Source organism: Telopea speciosissima, chromosome 4 (genome assembly GCF_018873765.1).
Source record: "Telopea speciosissima isolate NSW1024214 ecotype Mountain lineage chromosome 4, Tspe_v1, whole genome shotgun sequence".
In the NCBI taxonomy this organism is placed as follows: Eukaryota; Viridiplantae; Streptophyta; class Magnoliopsida; order Proteales; family Proteaceae; genus Telopea; species Telopea speciosissima.
This window is the reverse complement of record NC_057919.1, coordinates 3,544,512-3,566,992: the sequence shown is the minus strand read 5'-3', so window position 1 is coordinate 3,566,992 and position 22,481 is coordinate 3,544,512. Positions and strand designations below refer to the sequence as shown.

Genomic DNA, 22,481 nt, shown 5'->3' with positions numbered 1-22,481 from the left:
TAAACAAGAGAGAAAGTGTCTAGGTTCGAAGCCGCTTAGTTGTACAGCATAATATAGTATCACGGACCCACGCACGCCGTCACGGTCCCATTTTTACCAACACCCCATATATTCCTACTTTTTCCATATTATAAACATTTTGGAAAGATCTATCTAATCTTCGAATGAGAATGGCCAAAAATAAAAAATAAAATAAATTTGGTACTGCTAGAAAGGATACCTCAATAATTTGAAAGATTAAACACTTGTTAACACATCCCATTAGGAAAAATAAACTATATAAACAGATAATCATTTCTCTTCAAAAGTCCTACTTTATATTAATAGGGGGGTTGAGTTGTCTCAGCAATTAAAGAAAATAAAATTAGTCATTAGGGTTTTCATAAAGATAAAGTACAGATAATGCGAGGGCTATCCTTGATCACGCATGTACGTGCACTGATGAACGAACACCTGTTCTTTTTCCTTTAAGCTTCATGCATGCATGCATATTGTCTCATCCATTAATATTGTTCCCTTTACTACATAAAATATAAAGAAAAAAAGAGGGGTACCTGTTTGGCACAACATGCAATCCCGAGAGTATAGATACCTTGATCTCCTAAGAGCATGCGCTTAACTGGGAAACCACAAACTAATCGAGCTAGCGATTGTTTGCTGTGTGCATTACTGAAAGAGTCTTGTTGAAAAACATAAATAATAATAATAATAATAATAAATGAAGAGAACAAAAATTTATTTGTACTGGAAATAACCCATAAAAGATGTTGATAAATAGTAGCATTGTACACGACATTATGAATCTCCAAATATATCAAGTTCTCTAAAGAAATGGTCAAGGTGGGTCGTGTTACTTGATACTCTCGCCTATGGTTGTATCATGAAAATTGTGAATTTGCCTTCAACATAAAATAGTCCTATATAAAACATCCGTCAATAGTCTTGCATTTGCTTACTGTGTTTTTTCAAGTACTTCAGAGTTGTGTTAGAATTAGAAAATAAAAAGACTATGAATAGAGAAAAACCAAGAGAATATCAAAAGTTAAAATTATCTTAAAAACAATTGGAGAAATGAATTAACACTCCAACACACTTTCAAAATTTTAAAAAAATATATATATAGTTTGAGTCATTATTATTTTTAAAGTTTTAATAATTCCAACAAGACTTCACAGATTGCTTGCCATTACATGCAGAGCCCACAGTTTCAAGTCGCAGACTCAAAGATAACTAGAAAACCGAAGTTCAGTAACTTCTTTTCTGTGGGCTGCAGTACTCAGGTATTGTAGGAGTTCAAACCAATTGATTGGTAGAATTAAATGATACTCTACGTACAGTCCAAGCTTAAGGATAATATATAAAAGAAATGCAGATGATTACAAACTAGAAATAGATATTGAAACCATGATGAAGGTAGATAGAGTTCACGGGAATTATCACGGGAATTTATCCATAATTAATAGGAAAATACATTAAAATCAATAAAATAAAGAAATAAAAAAAAAAGGAATGGACGTATGGTCCTTCTAGGCGACTCGTCCGAATGAAAACCTGATTTTTCAACTATACTAAAAAGTAATGGATCAAGATTATTTGGATTGGGTTATGGTGGCAGTTGGTAACTTGGTATTATATTATTAGGAAAATGATCCTCGTGCCATTAATATGGGATGCTTTTACAAGCTCTCTAACATCCATGACTCTCTCTTTTTCTTTTCTTTTTGGAAGAAGGCAATTTATATTAAATAAGAGAATAGGGGGATTTACATCCTATATATTTTTTTCTTATGGCGTCCTCCCGTACTAAGGCGGAGAGGGCCTCATGAAGGGCATCTACACAGAAATGGATCTCTTGACACAAAATAAGGAAACCAGCCAAGTAGTCTGCACAGGAATTGGTCTCCTGAACATGATGTACAAAACTGCAATTTTGGAACCCGCCAGCAAGATCAAGAATATCACCAACCAGGCTAAGGACACTCCAAGGAGTCTTGTACTTCCCCGTTAGCAACTGTACTGCCACCAGACTCTCTCTTTTTTTCTTCCCTGACCGATCACATGGGCCGCTATTGACGAGCGTGGATCGTGTCCTTGTACAAGTACCGACCAAGTCCCTCTATCGACTAAGTATTAATATATAATTGATAAGACATGAATTGGTTCCACAATTTATATGTATATATTGTCTTTTTTTGTTGTTTAGTATTTTTCAAATCCAAACTTTTAAAACCTTCATCGACCATATTTTTGCTGTTCGTAAAGTGTTTGAAAAGAATTTTTGGTGACCCTCGAAAGCTTTATGCCTATAAGGTATGAATTAAGTGAGACCATGATCGTTAAAAAGAAGTAACATGCATGGGCTTGGTCACTCTAGAAACAAAAATAAAAAACAAACATCAACACATGCATCAATGAGGGTTATTATCCTCTCCAATTCAGAAAGTTCAGCAATGTTAGGTGGGGATGTTGACACGTGGCAGCTCAGATATTCAATGGTCCGAACTCAACATAGTCAATGAACTCGAACCGATGGATGTCTGAACTACCACGTGTTGGCATCTCCACCTAGGACTACCGCACTACTGAGCTTTAGAGAATTAAAGAGGATAATTTTCCCATCAATGTAGGAGTCTTATTGAAAATGTTCCAAAATATAGATAGAGTGCACGACCAACTTCATGGGTGTCGGATGGCATAGATGCCTAGTCAAAATTTCAAAACCCCCTATTTCACTCATCATCGACCGATGGAGAAAAATGGACCCACAGAAAAACCTTACTCTAAAGAGAAACTTATCCTTATTTATAGAAGATGTCGACAAACTATAACATGCATGGCATCATGAACATTTAAATACATGAAACTCTTAAAGGAAATAATTGGGTTGTGTCATGATACTTGACACTGTTCTTAAAACCACAAACACTCCCCTATGGTAAGACGAGGAATATTGTGAATCGACCTCGACGATAAAATAGTTCTATATATGAAATTTGTTAGTAATCTTGTACTCGCCTATTATGCCCCTTCGAATAATTTAGAATTGTGCTCAATTAAAATATGACAAAACCATGAATAGAGAAGGACCACGAAAAAAACCAGAAATTGAGATTATCTTAAAAATAGTTGGAGAAATGGTTAGAGATCATATCTTTTATTTATAGCAGAAGAAAGATACACTAACAAAGATTGTTTCCAAAAGACATGACCTAAAAACTATGTCTTTAATATGAGACATGTTTCTCGATGATTATATATTTTCCAATAGTCACATATATTAGTCATTTATGTATAAGTATCAATTAAAAAACACACTCTTAAAAATTATAAAAATCTATCTTTTGAATCATTATTTTTTTTAAAGGGTATCCAAATGACACCTCTATAGGTGTATTTAGAATTTAACATCGTCATTTAGTTACATTTTGTGTTATTCTTAAAAGTTCTTTAAGCTACATGGTATAAAGGGATTTTATTCGGATTTTAAAAAGGAGTAATGGTCATTCTAGGCATATCTATGCTTAGTGAAATGTAATGTTTCTCTATTTTTCACTTAGTAGTATATGGGTTAATATATGTGATAGAGAACTCTGAATCCATCTCACTGGTCTAGTTCCTTATAATCATGAGAGAAAGGGATCTTTATCCCCTCAATTTACCTGCCCCGTCAATTTTCTCAATTCCATCTAATAGGGGGGGCAAAAATGAGGATCTTTATCACCTCCAGTTTGCTGACCGGCCCAATTCCCCAGTTTCTCTAACAAAGGGGGGCTGAAATGACCTCTCTACCCATGCCCAAACACCCTGCCCGGGTGGGGTCCACCATCCCCCTATTAGAGGAACTGGGGAACTGGGCCGGTCAGCAAACTGGAGGTGATAATTTTCCCAAAAATGACCACCCTACCTCCTATCCGAACACACTGCCTAGGTGGGATCCATCTCCCTTATTAGATGAAATTGAGAAAATTGACGGACGAGCAAATTAAGAAGATAATTTTCCAAGAGAAAGGGTGACATAGATTATAAAAGGAGATCGAATCACATCCTCCAACCAACCCATCAAACTTGAGAGACCTTTTTGAATTTAGGCCTTATCATACGTTTAGCCATTAAACTTGTATAGAAGAGGACTCAATGATTATGTTCAAGAGAGAGATATCCTTGCAAATCTATCATTGACTTCTACTGACCATTAATGGATTTGTGGACCATGTTTATTCTAAGGGTTAGCGTAAAACAAACGATATATAAACTTTTCAAGGAAATTTTGTCCAAGAAAAAATCTTCTTACAATATGAAAGTTCATTTTCTGCAATATCTAACCTAAAGAAGTGGATTTTGATGTTAAGCATTATTTAAGAATAGGGACTTATCAAAGTATGACTATAAATCAGACCATTCCGTCTAAATTCTCCTATCATTGTCGGAAGAGTAGTAACAAGTTTGGCTTAGGGTTTTTAGAATTGAGATCAGATTGATAAAAATTACAATCATCAGCCAAAATTGTTTGGCTTCAAAATCGAAACCAGACTGAATCGATTTAGTCTAATACAAGATTAATTAAAGAATTTGATTTAATGTGTTCCATTAGTTCTAGATCCTTTGTATTGATCAAATACCTAACATAACATCAGCTATATGCAAATTGGGTGCGAATGCACGTCTGTGTCATGGGTAAGATTGATCAATCTGCATCAGTCAAAGCGCATTAATTAACTGACCTGATATTATTACATGGAGCAAGTAAGAATTTAGATTCGATGTAGAAGTAAACCTACACAGTTTCGACAACTAAGCTTTTGATGGATGGAGACTCCCATTTAGTCAGATTTTAATGTTTTGGATTATGCCTTTGGGAGAATGGGGAGTCAAATTCAAAGCCACTACTTTTCTTGTCACGAAGAAAAGAAAAGAAAAGAAGAAAATTCTTCTCTCTTTAAGACCCCCGACCCCCTAAAACCTTAAAAAAAAACCCTTTGATGTGCATAACCGTGATTATGAGTTTATGACCCACCGGTCACCGACGACATAGACGGCCACGTTTGACTTCTCTAGAAGATTAGAACCATATATTTGTTAGATTCTAGTCCGAATCATTCGGACTATCCGACCATCCGAAAGTGATTGCCCAAAAAAAAAAAAAAAAACCAAACCTAAAATCTTAAGGTTCGACTTTACTATGGATTTTAGGAGTTGGTATAAATCGAAATCAATTAGACCGATTGAAAATGGTTCGAACTGGCTCAAAAACAAACTTCATCTTAATGGTTTGGTATAAATGGATCAATTAATAAAATGAGGGAAAAAAACACTACTTGGTCTCGTGGTCTTTATACTTAAATACAGGAAATGTGAAATGATCGCCTCACCCCAATACTTGCGCACATGCTCCCATTGATCCCACAATGAAGTAAGAGCCACGCGATCAGATAGTGTTTTCTTACCCTTAAACAAAAAGTAAAAACACCTGACCAGAAAACAAATCCGGTGGTTGAGACATAAGATTGCAATCTATTGTATTATGAACATGGTGGTAAAACCTTCATGTTTGGAAGGTACTGATAAGGTGCACTGTCACACGTACGTACGTACAACTAGAAGAACAAAAAGAACCGCACGTTGCTTCCATTTCAAAGCTTACTGGATCAGAAATTTTTTTCAAAAAATAATTCATTATTTACTAAAAAGATTCCAGCTTCCGATCAGACACAAGAACAAAGAAAGATTGGACGGCCGGTGGTGGGGTATACGGAAGAGATAAACAAAAAAAAAAGCACCAAATGCCACCCATTGGTTGGTACAATGGTACAGTTAATAATCTGTAAGCAGAAATAGATTCTTTTGGACGGTGGAGAGTAGTGGAACTCTGCAGGAGGAGATTGACTTGCATGGCATGGCCATCATCGAACATATATATCATATCATAAACCTCAAGTGATGATTGATCATCATAACCAATTATTTTCAGATCCTTTAAGGGCTGTTCCCACTTCCCATGCGCAACAGCGCGCATGGCCTCTTCCAAGTTCCATGCTCCAGCTACCACAAGAAGTCCAGGAGGGGAGGACAATTTTATGTATCAGCAAAGGGTGTGTCCAGTGCACGAGGTTCCTGCCAGTATAGAGTCTGAAGAGGGTCATAATGTACCCAGTGCCAAGATTTGATTTTGGCACGGACTTTTCGAGTAACAATTGCCAAGCCTGATACCAAGCGAATCATAGAAGTAAAATGGAGGGCACCACCACTTGACTGGTTCAAACTTAATATTGATGGAGCCTCTCCGGGGAATCTAGGGTCCTCTGGGGCAGGGGGAATTTTCAGGAATCACCTTGGCGCAATGATCAGTTGCTTTGCTACATACCAAGGTGTTGAGACAAACTACAACACAGAGATGGCAGCTTTCTTTATTGGCATCAAAGAAGCGCAGAGGTTAAATATAGAAAAGATACGGGTAGAATGTGACTCCGAATTTATAGTCACCGCGATACTCACATCCAAGGTTCCATGGATGTTTCTTCAAGCATGGTGGTCTGCAACAAGCTTTTTACAAGCCGTCCAATGGCGAATGATTCATTGCTTTAGAAAAGGGAACTCACCTGCTGACGCCCTTGCAAAGCATGCTGCTGTTTCGAAATTATCATGTAACTGGAGCACTACACCAAGTTTCATTTTGCGAGCAGTGACATGGGAGGCAATGAGCCAGCCACTTTATAGATTTGAGTGATGTAATTGTGTGCTAGCTAGCCATTGGCTGCGCATCTATGTAAACCATTTTATTTTTTAATATCAATACATTGCTGACCTTTAGCAAAAAAAATAATGTACGTAGTCTTATCATTGGTTTCAATTAATCATTTTAATGTGTAAAAATTAAAGTGAACCTATTTACAATGGAGAGGTTACAAAGACATTTTGGAGAACATACTAAAACCCTATTGGGGTTTATGAACTCTAGAATGTTGTGGTGAACGTTCCAGCCCTCCAATTTTGTTTCTATAAAAATTGGAGAACCCCTATAGAGAGAGAGAGAGACGGAAAAAAAAGGGTAAAGAAAGCAAAGATTCCAAGGACGACAGGTATATATGAACTAATTCATAGAATCAAAATCCGTACTTGAAGGGACTATATAAGTCAGTCAGAAGCCACCAACGACAGTAGGAAGAAGATAAAGTAATAAGCATGTTCTTACTTACCTACCCAGAGGCCAGAGGCCATAGATTACGGGATTAGAGCGAAAGTTCTGGTCACAGTCTTCCCTTTTGTGAGTTCGCTTGTATTCTCTTCAATAAATTAATGAAGCTGCACATGGAAGTTGGGGCCTCTGGGATTAGAGAGAGAGAGAGAGCATAAGTCCTTACCCACTTCTTCTCTCACCGGTCTGGTGTCTCTCATTCCAGCACTCTCGGCTGATTCGGTTTGGTTCGGATTTGGTTTGGTCAGACTAAATTGGCTTTTAAGAAAGTTTCGATTTCTTATTGGTTTCAGTTTTGATCTAATTTAGTTTAATTTCTTATCAATTTGTAATCAGAGTACTATCAGATTCGGTTTCAATTCTACATGTACACATAAGGAAATCAATTAATGAACGATTCTAGTTTTTTTTTTTTCCCTTAGTTTCTTATTGGGTTAATATTGGTCCGGTCTTGGTTTTTTTTTTTATGAGGTTCAGTATGCTTTTCAGTTTCAGTCAATGCATTTAATTGATCTGATTTGGTTTTGATTTCTACTGGTTCCATAAAATTGCAACCTAAAACTAGACCAATAAAAATCAGTTCAATTCGATCCAAGCAGAACCGATCAATTTTGACCGACCCATCTGGTTCAGACTGAACTTTTACAAAGTAGTTTCGTTTAAACAGATCAGAAAGAAGCCAAGCAAGAAAAGAGGTGGTCAGGTAAGGTAGAAAGAAACACCACACCTGACGATGGGTAACTATATTTGTCTTTATTTTGCTTTTTCTAGTTCTTTGGCATTTGTTTGGTGATCAATGCCTCCACCTGAGGAAAAATATCTCTTGCGATTTTCTGATCGGTACAGTTCCCCTAATTCCTCTAATAAGAGGGGGGTGGATCCCACCCGGGCAGAGTGTTCGCCCAGGAATAGAATGGTCATTACGCCTCTTCTTTGTTAGGGAAGCGCAAGAACTGTACCGCAAAGGGAATTGTTGGGGATAAAGATCCAATCCACCTCATATTGTTTCTCTTGTTCCTTCTCATCTCTGGAGTTCCTTCTAGTTGGGCTTTTTAGCTAATAAAATTCTATATTTCAGACCAAAAATCAGTAACATATAAATAAGGACCTATAAATAATAACAATAATAATAATAATCTATACCTTTATACATATATTTATGACTAGTAAAGTTGCACGTATTTGCTTTGTTTCATTTATGAATCAGTTAAATGAATTCGAGTAATTTACGTCATTCCTATTAAAATCTTCAAATTTATTACAAAATAATATATTAGCTCTCTTCAAAATCCAATTTATAAACTGCATTACATATAAAAAAAAAAAATACAAAACACTGTAGAAAATAGTAAAAGAATGACACTTACAAAATGCGTAACTTATTCTTCGTCGACATAGAACTTATTCTTGAATTATTAAGCATTAGTTGTTCCTGAATTATTAAACCTGCAAATAAAATGTTATCAAATATTTAATCAATTAATTTGACATGAAATTTATTTTTTTTAATGTGTCTAAATTTTTTTTTTTTAAATATTAAATGAACATACCTCATCGTCCATGAAAACAATTTTTTGTACTTTTCCTGATCCTTTTGGGTTGTCATAATATGTGATGTATTTTTTCAATACTATCAACTTCAGTTTCCAATCTTTTTGGTAAGGCTTTAGTTGATTAATGTAGAGTAAATTTGATATTTTTCCTACAAAGATTAATTAGAAATTAATTTATTTATTGTACAACAACAACAGAATTAAAATTTATTTTTTTTAATTTCTACTACACAGAGTAATCGTATTCTACATGAGATCTATGACAATCATATGATTAATGAAAAAAAAAAATAAAAAATGACAGTTTACGGAAAAATATAAAGAGATGATTGCAAAAGTAAAAATACTTACCAGAAGGATTTTGTTGAAACTTCCTGCTTGTCATGGAAACAAGAATATCATAAGTCGAAAAAATAAATAAATAAAATAAATATACCTATCAGATAAGGTGAGTTTCTCAAATTGTTAACAGTTTTTGAATTATGACTTATACAATATCCGATATCGTGCAATAAAATCCCACTTGTTCTTTTTCCATTCAAAAACCACCGACAACTTTTTACTTTTCTTGAATTGATGGTTGTACAGTTCCTACACCACACAGTGCATGAAAATTTTATCCATAATATTTAACTACTACAACATGAATTAGTCCCACACATTTTGTGTGTATATATATTTATTGTTATCTTTTTTTGAAAACACTCATCTTAGAAAGCACTCATTTTAGTGAGTGAGTGTTTTTTGTGGAACAGTACATGCTCATAGCCTCATATCGAACCTGCCCTAACAAATTATCTGAGATAGACTGGCATTGGGCCAACATAATCATATGATCATAACCATCCGATCAATTTCATGCTTTGAAGTTTATTCCATCCTCACACAAAATTGAGGTCTCTACACATGTCTTTTTTAAAGTTTATTTCATCTGTGATGAAAATGTGGCTCCACATGGTTGATACCTTTTCCAGAACATTGATTGGTCTGGTGTGCAGATTCCTCCCACGGTGCCAACGTGGTAATCCCTGTCCCTTTATTTAAATTGTAATCTTTATTTTATCTTGTTGGAGTTAGTTAACAACTGGGTTTAGTAGGAAGTTGAATTTGAGTTATATTTTGTAATGTTTCCTTTTATTGCTATTGATGGAGTCGTTGTTTGAGTTATATTTTGTCGCATTCGTATCCTGATATTACATGTCTAGGCATACCCAATGCGATGATCATATGATAAAGGTGCCCAGCCCCAACCCTAATCGTGACTATTTTTTAAGTAAAACTCACGGACACATAGTGTTCAAAAAATTTATATCGTATGTGAGAATATTAAACCAAAATGTATAAAGGTTCAATACAAAGTAAAATCGGATTGAACCAGACCGAACCGGGTTTGATGGACACATAAATCCAATACTTTGCCCAAGTGGGGGTAAAGCGATCATTTCGCATTTGGATCCTCTACTACCAAGCTGCCCCGTCCTGTCGTGCTGCGTAGATACAGCAAGGCAGGAAATGACCACCTTACCCCTGCCCGAGCATCTTGCCCGAGTGGGGGTAAGGCGGTCATTTCCCGCCTTATTGTGTCTGCACAACACAGCAAGACGGGGCAGCTCGACAGTAAAGGATCTGGATCCCCCCTGCCCCCGCAATTCCTACAACCCTCTCCACTGAATCCAACCACTTCCTCAGACCATGGAAGAATTGGGAATAACAATCAAGGCAGTCACATTTTTAACAGTTTCAATTTTTGTCTGGTTCCCAAAAAAGAAGCTCAATAGGTTTACCCAAAAAAAAAAAAAGAAGGGCAGGGCAAGAGTAACCAATCCTGACATGTGGAATGGGACTGGGAACAAAAGAAGCTCAATCAATCTCTCTCAATTACAATCTTAGATTCTCATTGGATTTTGGTGGAATTTTCAAGGAAATTAGAGAAATTGTGGAGAGATGACAGATAGCAAATTATGCAAAACGAGGTCATCACTCATTGCTCATTGCAATAGAGAGGGAATCGCTAGACAATGGGACGGGCTAACCGTTGACGGGAGTAATTGAAAGGCTGAAAGAAACTTTCATGTCTCTCGCCTATCACTTCGTGATTGTTTAATTTTTGTCATATCCCAATAATCTCTTTCGTCCTCTTCCGCAAGACCCAAGTTAAGAGGGAAATGGAACGTTAGACAATGGGACGGGCTGACCGTTGACGGGAGTAATTGAAAGGCTAAAAGAAACTGTCATGTCTCTCGCCTATCACTTCGTGACTGTTTAATTCTTCTCATATCCCAATAATCTCTTTCGTCCTCTTCCCCAAGACCCAAGTCAAGAGGGAAATGGAACGTTAGACAATGGGACAGGCTGACCGTTGACGGGAGTAATTGAAAGGCTGAAAGAAACTTTCATGTTTCTCTCTTATCACACTTGACTGTTTAATTTTTCTCATATCCCAATATTCTCTTTCGTCCTCTTCCCCAAGACCCAATTGATGAAGACCCAAATCAAGAAGGAAATGGAATGTCAGACAATGGGACGGGCTGACCATTGGCGGGAGTAATTGAAAGGCTGAAAGAAACTTTGGTGTCTCTCGCCTATCACTTCGTGACTGTTTAATTTTTCTCATATCCCAATATAATCTCTTTCGTCCTCTTCCGCAAGACCCAATTGACGAAGACCAAGTCTAGAGGGAAAATGGAAGGATAGGTTGAAAGGTATCCTAAATATATATGAGTATGACCTTGTACATCTCCAACTCCAAGACCAAGAATTATTTCTCTTTTCCTTCCTTGAAGGCCATAAAATGGAGAGGAAGTAGGCGGACAACAAAAGCAACATGGGTGTTGAGGAACATGGATATCCCTTTTTAGGATATCGATTCCTAAAGCAGGGAGAGAGAGAGAGAGAGTAATCTTTAGTAGGAAGAGTCGTTTTTTTTTTTTTTTTGATAGTCGTATCTCTATTACTACTCATTCTCAACTTCTTAAATAATTTAATCCACTTACCTAAAAAGAGGGAAATTTCAATGTAAACTTATTTCAAGTTGTGCAAATTTTAATGTAAACTTATTTAATTATAATAATAAAAATAATAATTAATAAAAAAAAAATTTTTTTTTGATAATCGTATCACTATTACTACTCATTCTTAACTTCTTAAATAATTTAAATCCACTTACCTAAAACATGAAAAATTTCAACGTAAATTTATTTCAAGTTGTGTAAATTTCAATGTAAACTTATTTAATTATAATGATAAAAGTAATAACTAATAATTAATTTTTTTTTCAATGTAAACTTATTTAATTATAATAATAAAATTCATAATTAATAATTAATGAAGGGTATTTTTTCTGACTTATTGATATTGTTGAAGGGTATTTTTGGTATGAAAAGATTTGCCATGACTTTTGAGTTTCCATACTTATAATATAGTATGATAGTATGATATGATATGATTTGTGAGTTGCTATGCCAATCATAAGTACATAGATAAACGGAATTATGTACTTAATCCCAAAAATGATTGATGTCACCATACCCAAATTCTACCCCAAAAAAATAAACCATACCCAAATTGGAATCTTTCTGAAATCTATAATTAGTTTTATTTTTATTTTTTAAGGAATATATTATGGTCAAAATGGTCTTTATCTTGAAGTTTGGACATCTGTCCCCTCTTAGCTGTGGCATAGCTGCAACAGCCAATTAATCCATAGCCTAAACTTTGATTATTTGATATTTGAGTTCAACTCATCCCTCAAGGAGATTTCACACACAAATAAAACAGCCAATATCTCTAAGTTGAAGTATTAGAGTTGTGGTGTGACAACTTAAGTGTACCTCTAAGGATGGAGAAAATTATTGGAAAAAGATTTCAGTTTTCACGTGCGGAAAAAAATTCATTAGTAGTAAGGGTGTCAATTTAGAACCGTAACGAGGAATCGGTCTATCTGAACTAATATGAATGAGTTGATTTTGATGAGTAAAGGTGTTAAAGTGAACCAAAATCGATTGTTTAAATCCAAATTGAATCGAATCAAAATTAATTGGTTCGATTTTGATTTTGACCATTAGACTTTGGATTGATTCGATGGTGAACCGGATCATAGTTGTCACGAGGGGATTCAAGGTAAAAGCCTTTGACACAAGGCGACACCAACAAGGCAACTAAGGTCCCTAGATGACTAGGGGATGCCTTAACAAGTATGAACGAGATTTTTTTTTTCCCCCGCAGTCAACACTAAATGGAATCCAATGATTGGTTTTGGAATTGGGCCTTAATCAATGGATATTTTAAAAGCTTTGCTCATAAGGCTGGAAGTGGACCCCCACCTGGATTCGAAACCTGGAGTCACTTTCAATAAATCTTTTGGGCCTCACCTGATTTATTGAAAATCAAAGAACAAAATAGAGCAGTTGAGAAATTGAGGTCGTTAATAGATTTTTATTTTTGAGTAGTTGAGATCGTTTGATAGGTTAAGATTGTCGTTGCTTGGAACCCATCTGCAGGTGTTACCACGTTGGCCCAATTCCCAAACCCATCTGAGTTGGAATATGGGCTTGCTCGCTTTAACAAACCCTAGCCCAGCCCAAAAATAACCTATCGTTGGGCTGGGTTCTTCAAGGTTTGGATAGAGTTTGGTTTTTTGGTTGGGCTGGATAAAATCAGTTGCCAGAAGAATATCAACAAAGTAAATAGGGATATCAGAGTTTCGGTTGGGAAGATAATGGACTTTCCTATTTCCCTCTCTCTCTCTTAATTGAAGTTTATTTGGACTTCTAAGGATGTAGTTAATGCTAGGGGTGTCAAAAGCTGGCCCACACCATTACCGGAACTGACCGGTTAAAGCCCTAACCAGGTTGATCACTTATTAAATAACCTGTTGCTGGGCCTAGGCCGATTACTATTCAATTGTTCATGGTGTTTGGTACTAGCCCGGCGAGCGCCTGACTGAGACCGACCGGCACTGATAAATGACTGGAACTGACCGGTTATAAACTGTTTGTAGCCTGATTAGGCCGTTTATAGTTGGATCAGCCCATTTATAGCCCTTTGTAGCCTCAATTAGCCCGTTTAAAGACTAATAACAAAAGCCCCATTATAAACAAAAGTCAAAACTCTAACCCACCAAAAGGCACAAATTTGAGAAACACATGTAAACTTACTTGCAGGTTTGTGTTTGGTTGCTCAATTCAAGCTTAGCAAGTATGTGGCAGTGGGTAATGTAGGGTTTGGTCATGGTCTTAGCTTTACCAAGTAAGCTAGGTATTATTCATTGATTACCTTTAAAGATAAATATTTGATCCTTATCATTACCCTATATGGTTGAGTTCCCAAAATAGTGAAATAGGCCATAAATGGATTAGATGGTAATATGGATATGGGCTACTTAGATAGCCCATCCTTATATAGGCTGGAGTTGGATCTTTTCAAGCATATAAGGCCTGCCCTTCTTGGGTTGAAGGTTTTATGTAGCCAATCAGGAATTTAGGATCGTTGAATAAATACAAGAGAGCCCGTATCAACTGGGCAATGAAATTTGGGCCTTCAGCCCAAACACATCTAACCCATCCAATGCCCACTAGCTCAAAGCCTCAAACAGTGAAAATTACTGTTTTTGGGGAAACTAAAAACTATTGCCCATGTTTAAGCGTGCAAGATTGAACCTTACAGCTCTAGAATGATTGGTTTTTAATAGATCAAAAAGCCTTCCTAATCGCATAGGTGAAGTGGATAAATATGTCCATGGGCCTCCAGCCCACTTATGTGGGAGTGGAATGGGCTCTAGGCCTAGGGTTTCCCACACTGACAACTGAAAGTGGACAAGGGGAAAGTCCCGCCTGCAAGTCATTCCGAACTGGGCTAACATACTAAGCCCCAAAAGCCCATGGATAAGATGTATTCACAAGATGCCTTCACCCCCTCCCCCGGATAATAGATAAAGGGGAAATTCATGCACAATATTGATTCACGCAAACATCTGATGGCTGGGATTGGTTATTTCACCCTTTTCTTGTGCTTGGGCATAAGCTCCACGCAGCCTGACAGCCTTCTTTTTTCAGTAAATGATTCAAATGATAAGGTAAAATTCAGTTAAAACTACAATAATGTTAGGGAAAATGTTCTGTGTGTGGGTGGGGGGGGGGGGGGGAGCCTGAACACAATGGGGGCGAAATGACTGCCCCGAAATGTTACCAACGTGAGCGATCTCATTAGCTGTTGCGTGTGCATGGTCCCTGCGCTCCTCCACAGAGAATGCTCCCCATAATGTTATTAGAGAAGAAAAATCCTGATTATTCATGTGGCCCCAATACCAGTGCAAGACCAATGGGAACACACACAAGGGCATCTTCTAGGGAAGAGTTTCCATTTTATAGGGGTGGAGCAGTAAATTTAGGGAGGCTGTGTGGTGCAGTTGCATGGGACCTTTCTCTCATAATCTCTATCTCTTCTAATGTAATCTTAACACTTCATTGTATTTTGTTACTCTAGTCCTATCTCTCTCCCTCTCTCTATCTTCTGTTGTAGTCTTACTCTTGTACCCTAGAGTTCTTGTATACTTTTTGGGAGAATGTTTTTTGTGTCGGTGATGCAGGCTGTGCCCCGACACATGAGGGTGGGTGAAATGATCACCCTACCCCCCTAATGGCAGGCCCATGTGTTTAGGCGTAGATTGCATTACAGCACAGAGAACATCAACCCTTATTTATTTTTTTGGTAAAAAGAGTTCTCATATTTATAAACCCTCCTTTTTCACGTTGATGTGTATTGTCAAATGGGCCCAGCCGTTTGGCAATCCAACTAACACCAACCATTAGGGAAAACGGAAAACGATCTTGTGCAACTGTGGCGGGAGCTGCACAGATGCAACATCATTAAACGACAGTAAAAAATAGGGGTAAGGTAGTCATTTCACAGGTGAGTCCCACCTGGGCCCCACATGTGAAATGACCAACTCCCCCTCTGTATTTGGGTCCCGCCACTGCTGCACAAGAGCCAAGTCCAGGGAAAACCAGGAAATGGCATAACCGGCATAAGCAAGATAGAACCAAAAGCATCGAGAATGAACCTAAAAAATAAAAAAGAAGGGGAAAAAGACTGGCCACCTTGGGACCGGTTTCTTCGTTCCCTGGGTCTAGCAAATGGTGGACTAGGGTTATTAAACCCATCAAAAAAAGACTAGGGTTTGCAAAAAAAAATTCAGGTTGACTTAAATACCCCGAAAAAGTAAAGAAGGTATTTATTCTTCACAGAGCCTCTTCAAGCCTTCCTTCTGCTGGGATACATCTCCCATTTTCGGCGCCTGTAACTGAGAGCCAGGCTTGGGTTGAGAGATCCAGAGAGTGAAGTGAGCGATGGGGCGTGTAATCCGAGCACAGAGGAAGGGAGCAGGGTCTGTCTTCAAATCCCACACACACCACCGCAAGGGTCCTGCTCGCTTCCGCAGTCTCGACTTCGGGGAGCGAAATGGGTATCTGAAGGGGGTCGTGACGGACATCATCCACGATCCAGGCCGAGGTGCTCCACTCGCCAAAGTTACCTTCCGTCATCCTTTCCGATACAAGCACCAGAAGGAACTTTTCATTGCAGCTGAAGGTATGTACACGGGTCAGTTCCTCTACTGCGGTAAGAAGGCCACTCTCATGGTTGGGAATGTCTTGCCTCTCCGATCCGTCCCTGAAGGTGCTGTGGTCTGCAACGTCGAGCACCACGTTGGTGATCGAGGTGTCATTGCTAGAGCCTCTGGCGATTACGCCATCGTCATCAGTCACAACCCTGATAACGACACCTCCAGGTTCCTTTGGATGTCTTTCTATTCTACTAATCCTCCCCCTCTTTTTATTTGTTTATTTGTTTGGCTTAGTAATTGGGAATAATAGATATCTTGATTCATTGCTCACTCCATTGAAATTTTAGTCTCTATAGTCATTCTGCATCTTGTGTATACAATGATCTTTGCTTTATTTGAATTTGTTTTGCTTTAGTTTCTGGTAAATCCTTACAGTATTTTTCTTGCATTCATATATTCTTGTTCGTGACTTTGTGGTTCTGAAAGTCGAAGGAATACAAGATTGTGATCCCTTGAGGTTCTCGTCTCAAAATGAGTGCACAAGGCACATGCGTATTCCTTTTTTTGCTGGAGAATCATATTACGCTTTTTTTTTTTTTTCCATTTTAGTTTTAATCGTCGTGACTTGAATTTGAATCAAAATAGGGTTTTTCTCTGCCATGTATTGCACTAAGTTGATTTTATTTACTTGATTCCCCTTTTCCAATTTTTAAATGAACTAATATCCTATTAAGTAACTAACCAAGCCTTAGGCCAACTACTTGACATTGACTTCATAAATAACGCTTGACCATTTTCTCTACCTGATGCCATGCATCTAGTTAACTATCCAGCAATGATGAAGTTTCTGTCGAATTCAACCCAAGTAATTATTGTTGCCTTCCATGTGCCCTTTTAATACTACTAATTTGCACCTTTGTAGGAGTTTTTGGTCCTCACTGTATGTCACAAACAGAGTTATCTGATTTTCTTTCGTCATGCCACTATTGGATTTGTTGTTACCCCTCAGTTCAGACCAATTCAGTCACTTCTAATTCAGTTCTTCTCGATACCTTCTCATCCATCTCATTATCTGCATTTATACTTGATACATCAATTTTATCTGTTGCCTGGGCAATGGTATGAGATTTATATACAAGAGTCAAAATGATACAGTGGTAGTGTAGTTTATATATGTTGAACTGCACTTGATAATTCACAAGATATTGATGAATCTCAAGTCTTTTGCAAAACTTTACAGAGCAGATTGTAGAGACTGAATCCTATGTACGGTGTAGAAAAAAACACAACATAACAAAAAGAAAACACAGTCAAGCAACCACAGCACAAGTACATATGTTGTTCGGCATTGTGCCTACATCCACGGTGAGATGAGAGCAGTCTTCAATGGCAATGGAGAAAATTGTTACAATCTCTTTCTCACTCCTTGCTGTTTACAAAGTATTTCCTGTAACCCCCCTCCCTACTGATGCAGATTCATCACCAAATACGGCTTGTTTCATTGGGAATAAGTCTAGGGTTGGGTTACATACATGTTGGGCCTTTGATCCCATGGGTTTCTAATGTAATAGACCACTTTTATGGGCCTAAAATATGGGTATATAGGTTGCATACGGGATTAGCCCAATACTTAATTTATTTTTATGTTTTTTAATTGAATCGGTTCAAATTGGTTGCATCCAATTGGTTCAATTTAAGTGATCATGTGACTTAGTTAAGTGGTCATGTGATGTAGGTTGGGCTGGATTAGGACTCTATAAGTCCAGCCATGTTTTGAGTCTATTTCCTTTAATATTCTAGTTTCCTAGTCAGTTTAAGTTACCTGATAGGTTAGGGATAAGGTTAGGCCATTCCTTTTTAGTGTCTAAGTCTATTTTTGAGTCTTCTAGATAAGTTTGTAAGGGAGGCCAGCATTACATACGAATTTGATTAATAAAAAAACTTTTGTTTGCTGCCATAGCTGCTACTCTGCTTTGTTGAGTGAACCTTGTGAGTAATATCAAAACTATCTTGTGGGTAATATCAAGGTGAAGGGATTGGTGGACTCCGATCGACTCCTTGCATCTTGTAGATCGGGAGGTCCTTCTTCTTCTTTAATCAAGCTTCCTCAACTTGCTGCTATTGTAGATCTGTAGATCCGGTGAGTTGTTTGTTAATTTAGTGATTCCCTTCTTCCTCTAACCTAATCTACACCCCCCTCCATCCATCAAACCCTAATTCTCCATTAAACCTGCATTCCTACCTCAACTAGGACTCCCCCATAACTCCAGTTTTAGTCATCACTTTTGAACCCTACTTCCAGCCTACATCCCCCATATCACTCCCCACATTCGACCTTAACCCTAGCCCTTAGTCTCTACTATAACCCCTCCATTCCTCCACTCCATTAAAACCCAAAACCTGCAACTCAATTCTGTCAAGAATTGCAGAATTTTAAAACCTTCCCAAATCCAATTATTTTTATCCCATAATAACCCCCTAGACCTGCATATTAAACCCATATAAGACCCATTCCCAAATTCCCATCCTAAACCCTAGATTTAACCTAAAACCTAATGCTGTCCATTCGAACCAGCAACCCCTTTTGCTATTGATCCTGTTATCTGGCTCCTAGTAGGTCTCCTATCTATCTAGGACTACATTTCCCACATTTTCTAATTTAAAGGGAAAACAAAGAGATTCAATTTCTGAAATTACCCCCACAGTTCAGCCCACCACCCAAACCACAGAATTCAAGGCATCAACCCCCAACACAGAATCATTTTATTTCATAACCGAAGTCCAAAAAGTACATAATTCAGCAATAATCTTTAGGGATTATTGGAATCTGCGTGCTTTTTCCTTAAGTTTTGATTGCACACCTTCCAGACCCAACATACAAACAGCACTTTCACTTTTCCTTGGAAGGACTACGATCCCTCGAATATGCCAAATAGTACAAGCAGCACACATCCTTGATCATACTATAATGAAAAAAATGATGGCTTACTTTCTTTTGTGTCCTTTTTTGCATGGTACATTTATTGGTCAGCTAGGACACTCTTTCTTTAATTGTTCCATTGTTAAGACCTTGTCCAATTAAAGGATTCATAAAAGTCTTTAATTTCTTCTGTAGCTTCATTATTGAAAAAGGAATTTATGTTTGGGCTTCTAGAGGGGTGATGGTGGAGGGCCTTTAGGAGAATGGAGAATCCTGAGATAGGGATATCAGAGTTGCAGGGGAGAGGGTAAATCACATTAGAAGAAGGGTGGATGGGATAAGAAGATCGCACAATCATTCATTCTTCCCATGCAGGCACTCAAACACTTCATTATTCCATTCTTCAAACCTGTGTTCTAATTGCAAGATTACATCGTATAAATAAAAGAAATCAAAGCACTCCTATTCTAACTCTAAAACTAAAACATAATGAAACTCTATCATTGCCTACATCATATTTAAAATAAAACAAAAGACTAAAAGACAAATCCAAATAAATGAATAGACTACTGATATCCTGCTAGACCCAAGACTCAAAACTGCACCCGGTTCATCTCCATCTAGGTTCACAAATGAGTTTGGGTCGGCCCTATGCAGTGCACCTGCCTCAGCAGAAGAGAGAGGATTCCACTTCACAAGTTATCCACCAGACCGCCAATGGAAGTGTCTGCTAAAAAAACAACCATCATATGTTTCACTCTTTTAGTATTCCAAAAGTAAGTTCTCAAATGGCTTTCCCTTCCCTCTTTAAAATAGTGACTAACAAACAGTTTAATTGAAGACATGTTATATATCACATGAGTTCCCCTTTTGCATCATCAGTCTTTTCCCGATGTTCTGATATTTCTAAATACGCTAGACTGTATGTCTCAATGGGGAAAAGATTTCTCGAAACGTTGAGTTTTGTTTATAACATTTATTTTGTATTTTATTGCCATCTGTTTTCTTGACAGCACATGAAATCATATGTAGGCATGGTTGAATGAGGAAATGAATCCATCCATAGCTTAGGGTTGGTATCCTTCATGCTCCATGGTTGCAATTGTATCATTGACCAAGATGCTGCCACTTTTTTCTAATAATAACATCCTGTCGTGGCCTCCTTGGGGGATATTTAAATTGAGTCATTTTTCAAATTTGTGTACTATATATCCAATTGTGTTTTCTTGCCTCATTCTGCTGTGTATTCTTGTTTACTGATTAGTTTTTTTGTGGCAGTAGTATCTTTTTGTTGTAAGTTTTGCAAATGTAGGTCCTATGCTCTGAACATCGGCTTAAATTCAACAAAAAATCTGTGACTTGTTGTCTATGCATGGTTTATCCTCTTTTCATACCATTCTGCCAGAGTTCATAGCGATCATATCTTCATGTGTCAAAGATTTCCAGTGCTGTTTATAATGTGCATTTGAAATATTGTTGTTTCTGTTCACATAGCTCCTTGAGATATTTTCATTGATAACTAAAGAGTAAATGGTTGTTTCTGAATCTCCGGGTTTGCGTTTATATTTATTGGCAGGATCAAGCTTCCCTCGGGTGCCAAGAAGATTGTCCCAAGTGGGTGCAGAGCTATGATTGGGCAAGTTGCAGGTGGGGGTAGGACTGAGAAACCCATGCTCAAGGCAGGCAATGCATACCACAAATTCAGGGTGAAGAGGAACTGTTGGCCTAAGGTTCGTGGTGTTGCCATGAATCCAGTGGAGCATCCTCATGGAGGAGGAAACCATCAACACATTGGGCATGCGAGCACAGTCCGCCGTGATGCACCTCCTGGCCAGAAAGTGGGTCTCATTGCTGCAAGGAGGACTGGTCGACTTCGTGGTCAAGCTGCTGCTACAGCTGCTAAAGCTGATAAAGTTTAAATATTTTATTTCATTTCTTCTTTATCATATATCCTTGGAACCTCTTCAGGATACTTTCCTCCCCCATCTCTCCTCTTCAATAGACGCTTTGAAGTTTTGTAGTAAGATTTTTGCTAAGAAGATTCAGGTAGTTGTGATGTGCTGCATTAGATTTCAATTAATGTTTAATGGAACACGAATTGTGATTTATATAAGTGTTATAGCCTGATAATTTTGATTAATAATGTCAGTGGAATTATTTACTTTTGCAGTTATCTGACCCAGTGATGCAGTAATCAAGGTATGTAAGTCCCACTTTTGATCTGTGTCTTATTAGGAATTGGTTTGGTTTGGCCTCAGTGTGCTCCATGGAGTAAAGCAGTGGGATCCAGTATATTGAATTGGTGGGCTGTAGTCTCATAAAGAACTAGTTTCTTCTCACTGCTCATGAGTTGAATCACATTAGTTAAGTCTTTGGGAAGCCAAGTGCCACTTTTATCTAATTCATATTTTTTTAAGAGGGCCATACCTGCCTTGGTTTTTTCTTCAAGCCTACTTGGATCGTCTTCTAGGAAGCTTTCAAACCAGGTATTCTTAAGAAGTATTTTGATAATTTTGAATTCAGTATTCACGCATGGGCAGCAGGTATCTTGATGTACAAAGTACCCTCTTGGGCAAAATTTGTTATTACGCTCCAGGATTTATGCTTCACAAAGTTTGCTAGTTAGTAGTTGTAGGTGTTTCTGTATCCTGGGATCAACCATTACTTCTATCATTCACTAGCAACGATTAAATGGAGATCTGAAATCACCGTTTGTAATGGGAAGTTAAACCACTTTGTAACCCGCTGGCTTGGCTGATTGTTTCAGAGCGGGGGTTTGCTGCTGGGCTGCGTGGCCCTTGCCCCGGTAGGGGGCAAATGGGAATGAGCGCATTAGCATCCAAAGGAAGGTTTGAGGTGGGCATTTCATTGCCCCATGTGAGAGGGCGTAGAGGAATGCTGCCGAGCAGTGTCTGGTCATGTAACACCTGCATCAGCACGGGTCAATGAAAGGCATGAACATAAATTCAATTTTTGTCAATGGAGCAGGGCAATACTTTTGCGTGCTCCTATGTTTGAGCACAGGAGCCCTACAATCAGATAGTGTTTTTTGTATCCTTCTTGTGCACAACCCCCTCCCTCCCTCCCTCCTATTTTTTTTTCCCACCTTAATAAAACAACTAAAGAGTTCTACTTTGTAATTTGAAAACCATACAAATTCAAAGCTCAACGAAAGTTTGATTTACACCTAAAGAAAAGTCGAGCACAATAAGAGGTAGAAGTCTTCTTGGACTTTTCTATCATTGAATGTATGAA

At 37.8% G+C, this 22,481-nt stretch overlaps 1 protein-coding gene across 1 annotated transcript; it reads left to right on the top strand.

Annotated features, from left to right (window-relative positions):
- Positions 1–16,051: 16,051 nt before the first annotated feature.
- LOC122657427 (60S ribosomal protein L8-1) lies at positions 16,052–21,331 on the top strand. The gene is made up of 2 exons (XM_043852125.1): positions 16,052–16,531; positions 20,803–21,331. The coding sequence occupies exons 1-2, from the start codon at positions 16,092–16,094 to the stop codon at positions 21,143–21,145; spliced, it is 783 nt and encodes a 260-aa protein (XP_043708060.1). The 5' UTR covers positions 16,052–16,091; the 3' UTR covers positions 21,146–21,331.
- Positions 21,332–22,481: the final 1,150 nt, after the last annotated feature.